The sequence below is a fragment of the Petaurus breviceps genome, unplaced genomic scaffold, assembly GCF_028583685.1.
Source record: "Petaurus breviceps papuanus isolate PSGF00001 unplaced genomic scaffold, PetGlider_PUasm1.0 126, whole genome shotgun sequence".
In the NCBI taxonomy this organism is placed as follows: Eukaryota; Metazoa; Chordata; class Mammalia; order Diprotodontia; family Petauridae; genus Petaurus; species Petaurus breviceps.
In genome coordinates this window covers 54,347,547-54,365,710 of record NW_027185655.1, presented here as the reverse complement: position 1 = coordinate 54,365,710, position 18,164 = coordinate 54,347,547, and the positions used below count along the sequence as shown (strand labels likewise).

General features: G+C 39.3%; 1 protein-coding gene across 4 annotated transcripts in view; it reads right to left on the bottom strand.

Moving 5' to 3' along the window:
- The window catches only part of ACSL1 (acyl-CoA synthetase long chain family member 1), an 82,602-nt gene that overhangs the window by 30,214 nt on the left and 34,224 nt on the right, over nucleotides 1-18,164 (bottom strand). For all 4 annotated transcript variants that reach the window (XM_069096011.1, XM_069096007.1, XM_069095999.1 and 1 more), the window contains exons 3-4: nucleotides 6,651-6,765; nucleotides 2,968-3,032 (exon numbers count right to left, since the gene is read on the bottom strand). In XM_069096011.1, coding sequence (XP_068952112.1) covers nucleotides 2,968-3,032; nucleotides 6,651-6,765 — 180 coding nt within the window. The remainder of the gene's footprint in view (nucleotides 1-2,967; nucleotides 3,033-6,650; nucleotides 6,766-18,164) is intronic.

Sequence of the window (18,164 nt, the reverse complement as noted above, 5' to 3'; positions counted from 1 at the left end):
TACTCACTGGGGCTCACCATAGACCCACGACTGCAGTTCAGAACTCCTGAGCTCCAGCAATCCACCAACCCTAGCCTCCTAGAAAGCAGAGATTATAGGTCTGGGTCACTGAGATCAGCAGGGTGTTTATTTTTTTTAAACAGTTAAATCTAATTTAGATAGTCTTCAAAAACAAATCTATAATACGTGAGCTAGGAACTTCAGAAAACTAAACAGCTCAAACAATGCAGAATACCTTGGTAGCTGGCATCATCAGAGAATGCAGTGTTCTGGTTAGAAAATGAATGATAACACTTTTTATAGAGATTATTGCTATACATGTGTGTGGCAATTATAGCTATATATGTGTATGTGTGTGTATAGATAGACAGATTATAGCTATACGTGTAAGTATACACATTATAGCTATATGTGTTTATAGATTATAATTCACATGTGTATGTATATATAGATTATAACTATATATGTATATATAGACTATAGTTATAACGTAAGTTAATATACATATTATAGCTATATACACATGTAAATGTAGAGTATAGTTATACATGTGTGTATGGATATAGTTATACATGTGTGTGTACATAAATATTATAGCTATATGTATGTATATAGATTTAGATATACATGTGTATATATAGATTATAGCTACACATGTGTGAATATATAGATTACAGCCATATGTGTGTAGATTATAGCTATATGTATGTATATAGATTTTAGCTACACACGCGTGAATATATAGATTACAGCTATATATGCGTGTATATAAAGATTATAGTTATACGTGTATATATAGATTATAGCTATATGTGTATGTATATTAAGAGTATAGTTATACATGTATATATAGATTATATCTATATGTGTGTATATAGATTTTAGCTATACATGTGTGAATATATAGATTATAGCTCTATATGTGTATATATAAAGATTATAGTTATACATGTACATGCACATAGAGATTATAGCTATACATGTGTGTGAATACATAGATTATAGTTATATATGCATATAAAGATTATAGTTATGCATATGCATGTACATATAGATTATAGCTATGTTTTTGTATAGATTATAGCTATACATGTATGTGAATATACAGATTATAGCTATATATGTATATATAGATTATAGTTAAACATGTGCATGAATGTATAGATTATAGCAATACATATATACACAATAAAACTATACTCTATGCCATATATGGATTATAGCTATGTATGCATATACATATAACACACACATATAATATATGCTATATCTAGATTCTAATGTGTGTGTGTATATATATATATATGTGTGAATAACTAGGAGATAGATTTAAACACCATGATATATGACACCAAAGATAAACTGTTAAAGTTTCCTTTGACAATTCGTAAAGTGCTTTAGAATATACTCCAAGGCCTAAGCACATCAATGTTTTAAGGTTGCTTTTTATATAATAACAAAAACATAAACTGTTATCTAACATTCTCTGATAATGCAGTGTTTACAAATCACTTTCTTTGCACCAACCCTGTGAGGTAGGTAGTATATAAGTGGTATTAAACTCATTTTGAAAATGAGGAAATTGAGGTACCAGAACTTAAAATTACTTTCCCAGGCTCATTTAGTTAAGAATCACTGGTTCTGGGATGTTTTATTCCAGATTCGGCATTCTTCATCATGCAACAATTATGAGAGTTCTGGTTGACAGAATGAACAAACTAAATAAACCAGTATTTCTTGATGTAATGAAAAAAAAGGGTTCAAAGGAAAAGATAGTCTCTATTTTAATTAAGCTAAAGAGAATCTCCTTAGCCCCATTCCCACACCAGGTCCTAAGAAGAATGAGGGGCTCTTTGCAGATCTATTCACAGCCCTATCCAAACACCTCCCCCTGAAGATGAAAACTCTAAAATAAAAACTCTCTGGAAGCATTCTCTCAAAAATGCTGGCTGGAGATGAAAACAAGAACTTTTAAAGCCTAAACAGAAAAGACAAGTACATCACTGAACTCTTGGGTTACCTAAGTGGCTAAAAGCAGAGACCAGACCCACACTCCAACCTCCCCCCTCCAGTGGTTAGCCAAGGATACTCTGTAAAACCACTCTTAAACTAAGAGGGCTGGGGGCACTGACTCTTGTGCTAGTTGCAAAGAGAAAACATTTCATGGCTGCTCTCAAATTCATATGATCACTTAATCTGAATCTCAGGTATTTGCTTATTTCTATACCCAGGGTCATTTGGGAGGAAGACTTTTTTAGGCAGTTGGGTTTCCTGGGGATGAAGTGCCCAATTTTCTGGGACTATTAAGTATGAAATATCCCCAAACCAATATTTCTAGCTATTCCTAGGGCACTATCTGGCCTGGGGAAAGCAATGAGATCTACTTTTGTGGCAAACACCTTCCTGCCCTCCCCACAAACTTCTCCACCCTCTATAAAAGTTTTATAGTTCAGTTAAATCCCTCGCCATCCATAGTACAACTATTTAAAGCAGGTCCCAGCCATGAATCAGAGTGCCCTGGGAGGGGGTTGAGGTATGGAGAGAATTGTCCAGGGTGCCAATATTTCCTTTGTTTCCAAATTCACAAAGAATCTCACTGTTCAGGCAGCAGCCTACACCTAAGCACTTTCTTTAGGTACATGTGCTATTTCCCAAGACTGGATCAGGACAAACACCATTCTAGGTACAAATATGAGAGGTGGAATCAGGACACAGCAGGGTGACCTGGGCTCTAGTCCTGAGTTACTTATCAGCCTTGCATAGCTCTATGCAACCCTAGGTGATAGGTCTGAGTTTTTCCATCTGTAAAATAAATAAATTGGTGATCTCTAATTCCTTCTAGCTCTACAAATGTTCTACATACACAATGTGTCCAGTATTAAATGATGTGTGGGAGTGTGTGTGTGTGTGTGTGTGTGTTTATGTGTGTGTGCGTGCTAAATGAGGTATGAAAACACGGACTCTTACCTCTTTATATGAGATCCACTCATATGGTTGATCGGGTTTCCGAGAGCCTAAACAAGGGCCATTATCTAAAAATAATTTTTTAAAAGGAAGACATTTTAAAACAAAGTATTATCCTTAGATCTGCATTATTACCTAGCAGTTTGGTTTAGATCTGGGCTTCATTATTGTTTTAAGGAAACAACAACAAATAACTGAAAAATTATTCCCAAGCTCTGCTTGGTTAGGTCATGTTCAATGTTTTAGTGAAAATTCAGAAAAGATAGAGATTACCACAGGTACTTCTTTAGTATCATGATTTTTCAACTTCATAAAAGCTTGCAGAGAGAAAAAGTCTTAGTGGCCAAGAGTTTAGGTTCTTAACAGGAAGCAGAAAGTCTTGGTAACAGGAAGAGGAAAAAGACAAGAAATAAGGTTAAGGAAATGGAAGTGGGCCCTCAGAGGCAAAGGTAAGGAGATTTTGGGTCCTTTCTAGTTGTGCTTTCTAGATCTGGTAAAAGAGGAAAAATGTTTAAGTTAGTTTTGGGGACTGGTGGTGTTGGCAAGAAGTAAGTTCACAACAAATTCACACTAAGGAAGGGAGTGATAACACAGATAATCCAAAAACTATTTCTCCTTGATTTGGGGATGGAGGCAATTTTTGCCAATTAGGCTAATACATTTCATTTGTATCATCTTGCAACACACTGATGATTGAAGAAGTCATTGCAGAAGCAGGCAAAGTCGAAGTTTAATTTTTTTTGGACATGTACCCCACATTCAGATAACTAACCAAAAGCTGCCCACATGTACTATGGGGTTTTTTGCATTTTGGGTGAGTCATTGTGCTTCCTAGGCCTTGGTTTCCTTTTGAGAGCAAGCACTCACTTGTCTTTTGCCTTTTTCTGTGTCCCTGGTACTTAGCACAGGGTCTTGCTTAATAAATCCTAAGTGACTGAGGCGGTTGGCCTGGATGATGATCCTGGCAAAGTCTCTAAATGTGCCATCCAACGAGCCTATGAACTTGAACCCTGTGTTATATTAACTCTCTACAGTTCTGCCAGCCCCTTCTCAGTCTTGGCCACAAGAGTTAAGTTAAAAGCAACAGAAGGACATCTGTCAGTAGTGGATAGCACATGGAAAGTTTGTGTGCATTTCCAGATAGTCAACTTTGGTGCATCCCAGAACATCAATGAGGCTTTGAGTGCATACTAGAATGTAAAATAAAAAAACTTCCCTAGGCTGGCAATCAAGAGACCTGGATTCTTGCCTTGGCTCTGTTACCAATGGGAGGGAAGATACTGTAAAACTCACTTAATCGTTTTATGTCCCAGCTTCCTCATCTGTAAAACAGAGTTGGAGTAGATGATGGCCAATCCCTTTGCTTCACAACTTTCTCACAAATGTGAATTTGGGTATTTTAATGCAAGACAAGGGAGGGGGCAGTGCAGGAATGGTACCTCTCATCATTAATCATGAGGAAATCTTCCCATCATATTAGAGCCCTGGCATGTGCCAGAAGGGATGCCTCTTACAAACACAGATCCACATGTCAGAGATGGGAAAATGCAGATCTCTGTCTTATCTCTTCCTTCTTTTAGAGTCTAGTCTGTTATCCTTTAAACAAGTATTCTGAGACCTTTTTCGTATGCAGAAGAAATGTCTAGGAAACAAGAACACCCTCTAGCTTCACTACATCCACAAGATTAAGCTCCTTGAGGGCAGGAACATTCTCACTTTTGCATTGTATTCCAAGCAGCTAGCATAATCCCTGGCACATAGTAGGTACTTAAAAATGGATCTTGAATGAATGGTTTTTCCTGCTGTCCAGTCTATCTCTAGTAAACAGTATCATGAGCTTCCCTGAGTAAATTAATTTTCATGTTAGCCCATGAAAAGCATAATTAGAAAGCAAAGTTAGCTACAAGAAAACATGGTTATCTATACCCATGTCCCCCTCCATTTAGCACAGACAACTGAGATTCAATGGGATCTTAATACTCCAGTCAAGTCCAGAGTTGGATGGCTAGAATACACATTGCTTGAACTCTAGTCTGCTGTCCCTTATTCAATGTTTCAGAGACTCCCACAACCTGGTAAGGAATCATTTTAATCCAAAAGCTGTTCCATAGAGAGGGCCTGCCACTGTAGTGTAAATGCAGCATTCTCAATCTTTACAAAATCACTTTCTCCAGTAATGAAGCTATTCATGGGCTAAGTCCATAAATAAAAATGGAGATGAGAATTTCATTTTCACATCCAAGTAGATATTTGAACTGAGGTCTATGTTAGACCCCAAAGTTTACCTCCTGAACTCTAAGCCTGCAAAAGGTAACAAAACTTTTCCAGTCAAGGAAAAGATCCAAGTTACACTGTTCTCTCTTCTTAAAAAGATTTGGAACAGAAAGGTAGAAATTTCATAATTTCTTAAGTCATCCAAAGATTTGGTTTTTTATATGGATGTATAAAGGAAGACATTTTAAGGAAAAATGAAAAATATTTAGTACTTATATTTTTATCACCCTATTCAGATTTCAAGATGCTGAGGAACATGAAAGTGAATAACTTGGCTTGTTACCCCAAAAATATTATATTTGGTAAATTTAGAAATATGAAGGTTTAAAAAAGGGAAAAGGGGGGGGGAACATTATCTTTGGGATGGAAGAAATATATTTTCTTCAGCCTTCCCTTCCACTGGACCATCCATCTAGGTTCAAGGTATACCGGTGGAAAGAATCCTGAATGTGGAACCTAGAGACCTGAGCTTGAATCCCAGTTCCAGTACTTACTAGCTATGGTGAGGACCTCAATGAATCCCCTACGAAGCCTCAATTATCTGCACTGTAAAATGGGAATAGTACTTTTACCACCTGTCTCACAGGGTTATTATAAGGGAAGTGCTTTGTTAACAATAAATGTTCATTGTTATTTTTAGTGTTCTTCCCCCTTTGATGGAAATGGGACATAGAAAGCATAAGATGACATAGTGCACCTCAAGAGTTACTCCAAACTGGGGGACAGGAAGGGTAAGAGATATTGGAGCACCAAGAAATCTTACAAAAAATTAAAAACCCCTATTGGGGCTCTTTATATGAAAGTACAGAATGAGATTCAAAGATGACATGGATTTTACTTTCCTAAATAGATTATATTTGAGGGAGAGAAAAATAAAATACTAATATTTGATAATTATCATAATAAGATATCTCCATCTCAAATGTTCAAACGGACCATTTGTGCCTAATCTGTGGTAGCGCCTTCGGAGCTCACATCGGACTGGTCAGCCACAGTAGACACACTCTACCCTCGCCCAACCATCGTGATATCACTGGTCCTCTTCAAGCACGAAGAAGGAGCAACAATGAATAATAATGGTAAGAGCTAGCCATAATCACAGCTAATACACGGCTCTGAGGTTTGCAAAGTGCTTTACATGTTACCTCATTTCATCAAATAGAGGAGATAACAAAATGAAATATGAGCTTACTAGCTGAGGGATTTCTCTAGAAGTGATGGGACAACAGCACCATCACCGCCATGGTGTCATCGGCAGTGGACCCCAGCATCTGTCACAGTGTCCTGCTGGTGCCCAAGAAGAATAAGTGGGGTGGGGCAAATGAAGGTGAGACAGGGGCTGATTTTCTATCAATCACTAAAAGCTTCACGACAACACGGATCTGTCACAAAAATTCAACATAACTGCTTACTTGACACCTGTACACCCCTCTGGAAGGTTTCATACAATGTTGTTACATCATCATAGATAACCGACAACAGCTCATCACTGTCAAGCATTGCAGATCTCCTTGCACCGTCAGTCCCCTGGTAAAAAGACAGAAGAGAAGGTGAATGGGTGAGGGGAAAAGGAGAAAAAGAAAAAAAAATATATATATATATATCCTACCAAAGAAGTTGCCTAGTTCCCTATTCAAAGGAGACGCTTAATAAATATTTATTTCAAGGAAAGAAACTAAAGATTTTCTTTCTTAATTAAAGTAATTGATTAACTTCACTCAGAAGTTAAACAGTTATGAAGATGATGCCAAACTTGGGTTCCTTAGTAAGTGATTCAGAAGAACCACCTGGTACAGTAAACAATCCTAAAGAGAGGGACTTTGCTTACCTCCATGAACTAATCTTAACCTTGCCAGGAAAGGCCAATAAATGACACAAATCAGCAGGGCAGCAGGGTGGGGAAGTGGAAAGTAGGCTGGCTTTAGAGTTAGGAGGATCTGGGTTCATATCACTGTGGGATTCATCCTGGGTGGCTAGTCACCCAATGCCCTTACGACTCAGCATCTTCATATGTAAAATGGGGGGATGATAACGGTACCTACCTAACAAGGTTGCTGTGAGGATTAAATGAGATAATGATAAATGAGATAAGTGCTTTGGAAACCTTAAAGCACTTTGTTGATGTTAGCTCTGGGGATTATCAAGGAGTGAGTCTTCTCCATGACAAGACCAAAAATTTCCAAACATTGTAGAGATAACATACTAGTCTCTCTACCTATACCTTTTACAGAATCAGCCCTTCTTTAATGCTAAAAGGGAATTATATAGTCAACATTTAAAATTAGCAACTGATTTAAGTTCCTTCTAAATTGTGTAGGGCTTTTGAGGGGGACTGGAGAAGAACTTAAAATATCCTAAATTAGGAGAATAAAACATTCACAAATTACTGGCAATAACAATACAGAGACACTAAATGGCCTAGGAAGAGTTACATGTTATGTGAAAATGTGACAACCCCTCCTTACTCATATACATACTACCTTGCAGGAAAAAATCCTTGACTCCTAATGTTAACAAAAGGTATGCGTGTGTGTGTGTGTGTGTGTATCTGTCTGTCCATCTGTCTATTTATATCCTCTAACAACAAATGCTGGGTCAAGAACACATAACTTGCATCTATCACACTGCTTGATCTATACCTTCAACTCTTATAGAATGAGACACAAGGTTCGACTTAAATTGGGGTGTAGGAGAGGGCTATAAATCCATCCTAGGATTGGTGGAGTGGGAAAAAAAACCCAATCGAATCTGGAGTCAAAAGAATTGGGTTCAAATCCTAGTCTTTTTGTTTGCAACCTGTACAACCTTGGGAAGGTCACTTAATCCCTCTAGGCTTCAGTTTTCTCATCTTTAGAAAGTCATACGACCTGAATTCAAATTCGACCTCAGACATATACTACCTGTGTGACCATGGTCAAGTCACTTATCCTCTGTTTCAATTTCCTCATCTATAAAATGAGGACAATGACAGCATCTACCTCATAGGAGTGTTGTGAGGCTCAAACTTGATAATATTTGCTAAGTGCTTAGTACTATGGTTCACTCTGTCCCTTTCCTCATTTGTAAAGGGAGCAAGTAGCCTGGATAACCTCTAGGGTCCCTTTTATCTTGAACACTTTAAGAATATACAGAGAGGATGTCAGTGTTTACAGGGAGAATACAGTAAATTTAAAGTATTCCGACTTCAAAGCTTTTCTTAGTTTTATTTCAACAGGGTGCATGTGATTTAGTTTTCAAGTATTTAAAGACCATGTGGACATCCCTTTAAAACTTCCTTCTCCCTTGAGGATAAAGACTATTACATATGTTTAAAGAGGATAGTCTTTATGGCACTGGCTCTAAGAGACAGAAAAAATAACCTTTTTTCATCTCAGCAGTAATCTGGCTTTCCTCTCTTCCTCCCTCCTCAAATTTTTTTTTCTTTTAAATCAAGTTTTCAAATAGAGGAAAGTCATGCTGGCATTGCAGATTTTAGTTGACAATATAGATTATATAGAGAGAAAGACAGTCTGTAACAATGGGAAGTTTTGAAATTCGGAGCTTGGTTCAAATTATGTCTCTTTCACTTCTACCTCTGTGAGGGGGATGGGATCAGATGGGATCAAGGATCAGGATCCCTTTCTGCCTTAAATCTATGAACCTATGAATAAAGTTCAGTTTTTGTTCTCAATTCTACTGCTTTTAAGAAGTCTATGATGGGGGTGGGTGGGTAATAAATACTTGCTGATTGAAAACAAATTAATTTTCAAAAACCTATGGGGCATCTTTCTCTACCTTCTTTATTCATTAAGGCCAGTTATACATAGAATCATAGTATTTAGATCCAGAAAAGAGGACCATTTAATCCAGTCCCCTTTGCCTTATAATGAAGGACGTGGAGTCACCACATCACAGCTGAGGCTTTCTCTTGACTTCTGTGAAGGGCTCTGGGACTTCTCTCTACTCAGGCTTATCTTCTGCTCATCTGTGTCTGGAAATGGATCGGTTCGGTTCTCAAGAATCCTAGAGAGGAGCAGATCTAGGGTCTAGAACTGGGGTTTTCAGTCTAAGAACTTTTAAAAGTAAATTTTTATAACTCTTTCAATGTAATTGGCTTCTTCTATAATCATACATATTTTATTTTATGCATTTAAAAAATCATTCTGAAGAGTTCGTGAACTTTACCAGATGTCCAAGGGGCCCAAGAAACAAGAAAGAATAAGGACCTGTGAACCAGAGGATACTGCAGAGGCTTCTATGGGGGAAGAGCTTCCTGTACAATTCCAAAATGAATCATGCATGCAAGAGACCGAAAGGTATATTCTGTTAATGACCAGGCCAGGGGTCATTTTTCATGGGGGAGTCATTTATCGTTACACAACCAAACAATATGCAAGAGTTTCCAGACAAAGAAGCAAATTCTCTTCCTGCCAAGAAATCCTGATCTTCAAGGGAACAGGTGAAACTGGGTGAAAGGGTTCTTTGAGCGTCATTTTGCTGTGAGGTGATCTTGACCATGCCAAAGACAGAACAGAAAAAGCCAGCAGCAACACACTTTGTACTTGGAAAATTTTGCTCCCTTGTGAGAGGTGAGGATAAGCTCTCATTCCCAATAAAATTCAGTTGTCACCTCTCTCTCCTTGAATTCAAATTCTGTGACTTAGGATATGGCCTGAACCTTATATGTTGGTAAAAAGGTTCAAGTATGGAAACCTTCTGTAAGCCCTGAAGGTCACAGAATTTTCTATGTGGCACAGACTAGAATGACTAGTCTGCACAACCAAAACTACTTACAAAGTGAAGACAGGTCTCAGGAGTGACCAATCAGGTGCATTTGGCTAATTTTATTTTATAGCATTATTTTCATGCCCACCCCCTTCAAAACTGACAAAATGACTTCAGTAGAAAAGTACAATCAGGAAAAGTTCCCTGCTCTGTTCCTAGGACTCCTCTCCCATGACACATTCAACCAATTCCATTGGTCCTTATGGGGTACCACACACACAAATAAATCACATCATCATATAGCTAACCAAGAACTTTCTTTGCTGGTCATAAAGGCATCTCAGAATAGATTTCCTTGATGAAAGCTAACATTTCATAACATGTATTAAGGTTTGAAAAATGCTTTACATAAGTTGACTCATTTGATACCTTGGGTCGAACCTGCTGTTATGCCTATTTTACAGATGAGGAAACTGAGGCCAACAGAGGATAAGTGACTTGGCCAGGGCCACACTTGAGACTCAACTCCTGACTCCAAATCCAGTGCTGTATCCACTATGGTAGCTAGCTGCCTCTAATTTTCTTTCACCCAACTGAAATGTCAATACCACATGGTACAATGATTTGGCATTAAGAGAATTTTGATTCAAATTCTGGCACTTGGAACCTGCAGAAGTAACTTTGGGCAAATTACTTCATCTCTCTGGACTATAAAATGAGGAGGTTAGACTAGATGACCTCTGAGGTTCCTTCTAGCTCCAGACCTGTGGTCTCATGATCTCTCTCCTCCTATAGAATTCCCATTTCCAAAAAAACTGCAGCAACACTCCTCCAGCACAGCAAGCCAGGGTCCTAGGGGTGAGTGGCATAACCCCTTATCTCTGCTCTTTATTCAGTATATCCTAAAGGTTGCCAAAACCCACTTTAGAATTCAGAACCACACCATTCTGGAGTGGGAAGGGGCCTTGACATGATGAGTTCCAGACCTAGGAGATTCAACCTATGACTAACGACAGCCCATTTCATGCACCTCCTACGTTCATCTCTCTCATACCCGGGGCATTGTCATTTCTCACTGAAATGTTTCCTGAGTGATGACAGTAACAATACTTATAAAATACAGATGCTCAGTGGATGTGGCAGGTAAAGGGGACCCCAGAAGCATTTATTGGGATCATAAAATCATAGATTGGGAACTAAAAAGAGTCCTTGAAGACCTTCTGGTGCAACATTCTCATGAACTGATCAGGAACTGAGGCCAACAGTTTAGAATTTGCTGAAGGTCACCCAGTTATTAAATCTTACCATGAAACAAACATAAGACATAATGAATTAAGCTCAGAGAGCAACCATAATTCTGAAATATGACTTACAGCCTTTCTTTTCGTGTTTTTGGACCAGTCCTGTGATCATATCACAGCCTAATACACGGCATCACTCCAAATCAATCATTTTCTTACCACGGAAGTCGGAAGAAATGAAAAGGACAGAAAGAGGGGAAGGACATAACAGTTACATTTAGTACCATATGCATTCCTCAAGCCAACTTATATTTGTAACTTAACTCTAAGTAAGATCCCCAAAAAGTCAGAGAGCCACAGTACTAAAATCACTAAGGCTACACTTAACTTCAAGTCACTTATGATTCCATTACTTTGCCAATAGGGAGGAGAAAGAAAGGCGAGTTGTTAACAAAGTTGATGTGTTGACTTGCTTTTGCTTGTTTCAAGGCAGCATTCAATGAAGGGGAAGGGGGAAGGAATTTGGAAACTAACATTGATTATTTTTTTTAAAGAGGAAAGAGTATCAGTACAACAAAACAACAAAAAAGGGAAAAATCCTCATCAGATGACATGTCTGCCAAGTCTTTTCAGGTTGCTAGGATTTGCCATAGCTCACATTTTGCTGGCATAGCCCAAGAATCAAGTAATACCTCTACATTATAGGTATCTGAAGAAAAAAAACCCCAAACTCATAGTCAGGACTCCAGTGGAAAAATCCCTTAAATATTAAATGTCTTAGAAGACTGGGTTTCTACCTTTACTGATCTTGACTCAATCTTTGGTTTCCCAACTCTCTCTGCCTTGAGGGTCTTTGAAGATCTATTTGTTTTCCACCTGTTGTCCCAAAGAATGACCCAATTTATATGTCCAAGCTCTTGCTTTGAAAGGTAACAGATGAAGCATTTATTTTTTTTTTCATTTTTTTAAAGCAATCGGGATTAAGTAACTTGCTCAAGGTTACACGACCAGTTATTTCTGGGTGTGGTGCTGAGTATCTGAGCCCAGATTTGATCCCCAGGTCATCCTGACGCTGGAGCCGGTGCTCTTACTCGCTGAGCCACCTGGCCGCCTCTAAGCAACTGGGGTTAAGTAACTTGCTCAAGGTTACATGGCCAGGTGTTTCAGGGTGGGTACTAAGTGTCTGAGCCCGGGATTTGATCTCCTGGTCATCCTGACACTGGAACTGGTGCTTGTACTCACTGTGCTACCTGGCCGCCCCAGATGAAGCATTTCTAATGATACATCTGTTCTTTCTCCTCCCTACAGACTACTCTATCAGGGTAAGGCAATGTAACCCCTCTACCCCCAATCACCCCCACCCATTCATGGAGCTTTGGCACAACAAAACCCAGAGACCCATGCATATGCCCGACCAAGGATCTTAACTCATTCCAAGCATACTTGCTCCTGATAATAGGACAGGAACTGTAAATTTTCCTCCCCTCGCTACAACATTGGTCTAAGGTTGAGATCTGCTTTGGGGGCAGAAGGTGTTAAATCAACCGTTTTTTTACCCTTTGCACATCAGCTTAGACTGTCTTCTAAAGTCAGTTTAGAGAGGGTGACTCAGTGCTAGCACAGCAGAGTGGAAAGGACACTGGCATTGGTGTTGAAGACCTAGGTCTAAACCCTATCCTAGACTTTACTTCCCATGCAATCTTAGGCATCTCTTTAAGCTTTAACACCTTCGGTTTCCCAATCTATAAAATTGGAGGGTTGGCTTAGATGACCCTTCCAGCTCTTAATCTACAATTCTATGATGCATTTGGTATTTGTGTACAGGTATACTTGATGCAGCATGGGTTTCTGAAAAGTTGCATCAACTGAATTTGTCTAAAATCAGTCCTAACCTTTACTTCTCCCCTAAATTTATACTGTGAATTCAGAAATACTTATTTTTCTACTCTGGCTTTTGAAGTAGAACCCCATGGTGAATCCTTTTGTAATCCAAACAAACAGCTCTTAATTTCTTGTTTTTACAGATTCCTAGGCCCTAAAGTCAGCTTTGGGGTTAGTCCTAGATTTCGAGGGCAGGAAATATTTCTCTTCCTACTGATGTCAAATCTGTCATTTACTCTATGGTTATGCATTATGCATCTTCACAGACAGGTTTCACAATATGCTATTTAAAAAGGCATTCCAGAAGGTTTCCACTGAGTTTCAGTTTAAATAGTTAAGAAGTCAACTCGGTAAGATTTTGAGAAATCCTGTCATTAATATTTAAAAGTTCTCCTAAATGGATTAAAGTACTTAACTTTACATTTATGATATTTATATACACATGTATTTTAAACAAGTTGATCCCTTGCCAGACTTTTCCTTAAAGTAAAAAATAGTTCCCACTGTTGAAATCTAGGCTCCCTTGTTCCTTCAGATGGGTTAATTTCTCTTTCATAAAAGATTCTCGGAAATGTGTTCATTTAATTTAACATCTGTTAAGTCCTCAACATTTATTAAGTACCTAACATTTATTAAGTACACTCAGTGAATCACTAGGGAGAGGGAGGCCTAGCACACTCTTCTTCCATGATCTCTCCTTCCTTTTCATTCTCATCTCACCGTAAGACCAGGCTCTGGTTCCCTGGTATCTGAACTATTCTCGGCCGGGGTTTTTGTTGTCACCATCAGGAAGGCAGATCAAATGATCCACTGGGGGGCTGAGAAGATAAAACTATTGCCAACGAGTTGCCATAGTATAAGTGAGAATAGCCCTAGCCCTTCAGACACAAGATCCAGGTTCTCACCTTCCTAACCTGTGCGAACTTGTGCAAGTCTCTCCATTTGGAGAAACTAGACTCAAGCAGCAATTCTTAGACTGAGGTCAATGGGTAAAATTTTCAGGGAGGGGCCTAGGAACTTGGATAGGAAAAGAATTTCATCTTTATTTTCACCAACCCTTGGCTTCCTTGGTAATTCGGTGTATTTCATTTTATACATCTAAAAACACAATTCTAAGAAATGGTCCATAGGTCTCACTCATCTGGCAAAGGAGTCCTTAACACAAGAAATGTTAAGAACCCCTGTACTAGAAAATCTTCAAAGTCCCTTTTATTTAACTTCAGATCCTATTATCTGAACCTCAGCCAGGGCAGGGTACTGGCCTCTTTCCTATATCAAGGTTGCCTACAGCTAGACTATATAAAGCAGAGTAGAAACACTGGGCCAGAAATAGGAGTGAAGCTGGACCTCCTGTTGTCCTACTGCATTACTGAGAGTGTAAGCAAAAGAGCCAGGAGGAAAGAACAGTGTCATTCCAAAGGGCTGCTAAGTTACCTAGGTGGCTTTCCCTGGGGGTCCATGCTAGGAAGTCTCTTGCAGGATGCTGGAGATGTTTGTGAACAATAACAAGATTGTGGTCAGTAATTACCTCCAGAGCCCTTCCTTAGTGTCTCTGGAGTACCTGGGCCAGAGGTTCCAGGGCATTCAAAACTTTGCTGGTCTTCTGATCTATTTATACTCCCATCAGTACAATGGCACAACTCTAGGAAGAGTCTTGCTTGCCCCATCAGCCACTGACCCCAATAGAGAGGATGAATAATTAAAGGTTGGCTGGTGCTTTTCCTGGAGTCTGTCTGGCACAAAGTGACAGTGAATTGGACTTGGGAGGGAGGAAGACCCAGGCATTGAATCCCTCTTTGGCTTACTAGCTGTGTGACTTAGCAAGACCCTTTTTGGATCTCAGTTTTTCCATCTGCAAAAGAAGGAGGTTGGGCTCAATGGCCTCTTACGTCCTTCCGTCTCTTCTTGCCCTACGTCTATGACTTATGAAAGAGGAGGTACAGTATCTATACCTGAGGAGATGTAGGTATCAGGGTTTACAAAACATTTCTAAGCAGTCTTTCAATGTCACCAGTTTGTCTCCTCTACCACCACCTGCCCTACATTAATCAACACTCTTTCCCTTCTCTATGCACGGTCCCCCTGACCTTGAAGTTCTTCAAACTGCTTCTCTCTGTCACATAGGCCCATTCTAAACCATCCTTGTCTATCTGTACACCATTCAATATCCCACTGACCACAAGAGTAGTTGTGGAGAGCTGTGTGTTTTGTGCACCAATCACACAAATTCAAAGCTTGGGGAAGGTGCTCTTCATAAACCTGCACCACACTCTACGTATGCTCACATTTTGGAAGCATAGGATCTGGACAGTGAAACAAGCCACTCTCTGTGTTTGGCCTTCCACCAAGTTCCTTGGGTTTCCTTCTCTGCAGGGGGGTCTCCCCCCATGGAAGTCACACAACTCTGCTGTGCAAGATGAGCTGTGCACATGAACTGGTTTTGCACCTTAGACAACACGGGCTTATAACAGAAACAAGGTCAAGCCACAAGTTTGAACAAAGGGTGCTTGGTCAAGATCAGCTGGCCTGCTCTCAGGTTATTAGCATCATGCCATTAAACCTGAGCCTCCTGAACTGGGAGTCTCATAGGGAGAACAACTTTACTTAACCTGATCACTACCCCATATCAACTTTCCACAAAGTTTTGAACCTCTGGACAAGTTTTCTACCTGGCAATCTCTTTGCCTAGGATATTTAAAAGTCATGGATTTTCAACCAAGTCCTTACAACTCCAGTAGCTGTTTCAATAATTTCCTTCCTCTCTACCTCAAATATTTATCTTGCAAAAATGTCACCTTGATGCCTTACCTACAGCCTCCCCACTACCTAAGCCACTCAGCCATCTCTACTAAGAATCCATTGTTAGGCCACCTACACACACACTCACATATAAGCAGGCATACCTTGGAAATATTGTAGATTTGGTTCCAGATCACACAATAGAGTGAATCACACAAATCTTCTGGTTTTCTAGTGCATATAAAAGTTATATTTACACTACAATGTAGTCTATTAAGTGTTCAATAAATAGTACTATGTCTAAAAACAATGTACATGTGTTAATTAAAAACACTTTATTGATTAAAAAAAGGTAAGACTTAGGATGAAAAATGCCATCCATCCCCACAGAAACAACGGATGGTGTCTGAATACAGACTGAAGCAACTTTTTTTTTTACTTTATTTTTCTTGAATTTTTTTGTTTATGTTTTCTTTCACAACATGACTATTATGGATATGTTTTCGTAATAGCAAGCAGATGAATACTTAATGCCTCGTTTTAGTTATTCAAGTATTTAGCACCTTGTTTCAGTTCTTCAATTGCCTTTGAGCCCTGCCTGTGATTTGAAAGTGGGAGGAACTTGCTGACTCAACAGGAAGGGTGGAACAAGAAGGGGAACCACCATACCTGGAACAGAGCAGAACTGAGAAGGGAACGCTTGTTGTGGCCGGCACTCCGGCTGTTCTGTCTGTACTGATTTCTGTGTGTGTTACTGTGTCAGACAGAAGCATTCTGTCTGTTGTATGTGTTACTGTGTCAGACAGAAGGACTCTATCTGTTGACTTGTGTTGATTTCACAGTCAGAAAGTGAACTGAGATGATAGTGCCGGCGATATGTGTGAATGTTATTGTAATTCTGCTAAGCTTGATGATCTGTTAAGTTTTCTCTTCCCAGGAACAGAGACTTTGAAGGGTTTGAGGTGGACCGGTCACCATGAGCTTCAATATGGAACGTGAGCTGGATGAGGAGCTGAGAGCTGCCTACCAGTGAATCCAGGTGATGGGTGAATTCAGGCAAGAGCTGGGAGCTTGGAAGAGGAACCATGGAATTTGGGAGCCAGCCTCCAGCCAAGATTAAAGGACCTTTCCTTGGGTACTTAGTGTTGACTGATAAGATCATGATTTACTGTGACCTAGGGGTGGGAGAATTTTGTACTTTGTACCCCTTGAGGATGATTGAGTTAAGAATGATTGGAAGCTAGTCTCCAATCAAGAAGAAAGAAGACTTTCTGACTGACAAGATTAAGACAATGTGACCTAGGAGTGGGAGACCTTTGTACTTTGTATCCTGAATGATATCTTTTGTTTAAAACTATGTGGCCACTTTAGTAGGCAGTTGTGAATGTTGAACTTTGGTTTATGTGAATGTTTTGCTTTAGTTTATTGCTGAATATAGAGTTCACTATACTATGTGATCAGAAACTCAAAGCTATTCACAGCAGCAGTCCTCTGGAGAGCTGCTCGTGCTTGGCTTTACAATTTTGCATGACTACACATATGTAACTTATATCAAATTGCTTGCCTTCTCAATGAGGGGGGATGAGGAAGGAGGAAGGGAGAGAATTTGGAACTCAAAAAGTTCTAAAAACAAATGTTAAAAATTGTTTTTAAACATAACTGGTAAAAAATTAAATACTAAATAAAAACCCAAAAAAGCTAACCATCATCTAAGCCTTCAGTAAGGTAAAATCTTTTTGCTGGTGGAGGGTCTTGCCCCCATGTTGATGGCTGCTGACCGATAAGGGTGGTGGGTGCTGAAGGCTGAGTTGGCTGGGGCAGTTTCTTAAAATAAGACAACAATTAAATTTGTGGCTCAGCTGACTCTTCCTTTCACTTGAATTGTTAGGGGCCATTGCAGGGTTTTTCATAGGCCTAATTTCAATATTGTTGTCTGGGGGGAGAGAGAGAAAGACAAGGGAACCAATGGCTGGCAGAACAGTCCAGAACACATACAACATTTATCAATTAAGTTCATGTCTATTACAGGTATGATTTGTGGTCTCCCAAAACAATGACAATATTAACATCAAAAATCACTGATCATAAATCACCAGAGACAGATGTAATCATCATGAAAAAGTTCAAAATATTGCGAGAATTACCAAAATGTGACACAGAGACATGATGTGAGCACATGATGTTGGAAAAATGGTATCAATGGACCTGCTTGAAGCAGGGTTGCCACAGACCTTCATTTTGAGGGAAAAAGAAAGAAGGAAGGAAGGAGAGAGAGAGAGAGAAAGAAAGGAAAGAAAGAAAGAAGGAAAGAAAGGAAGGAAGGAAGGAAGGAAGGAAGGAAGGAAGGAAGGAAGGAAGGAA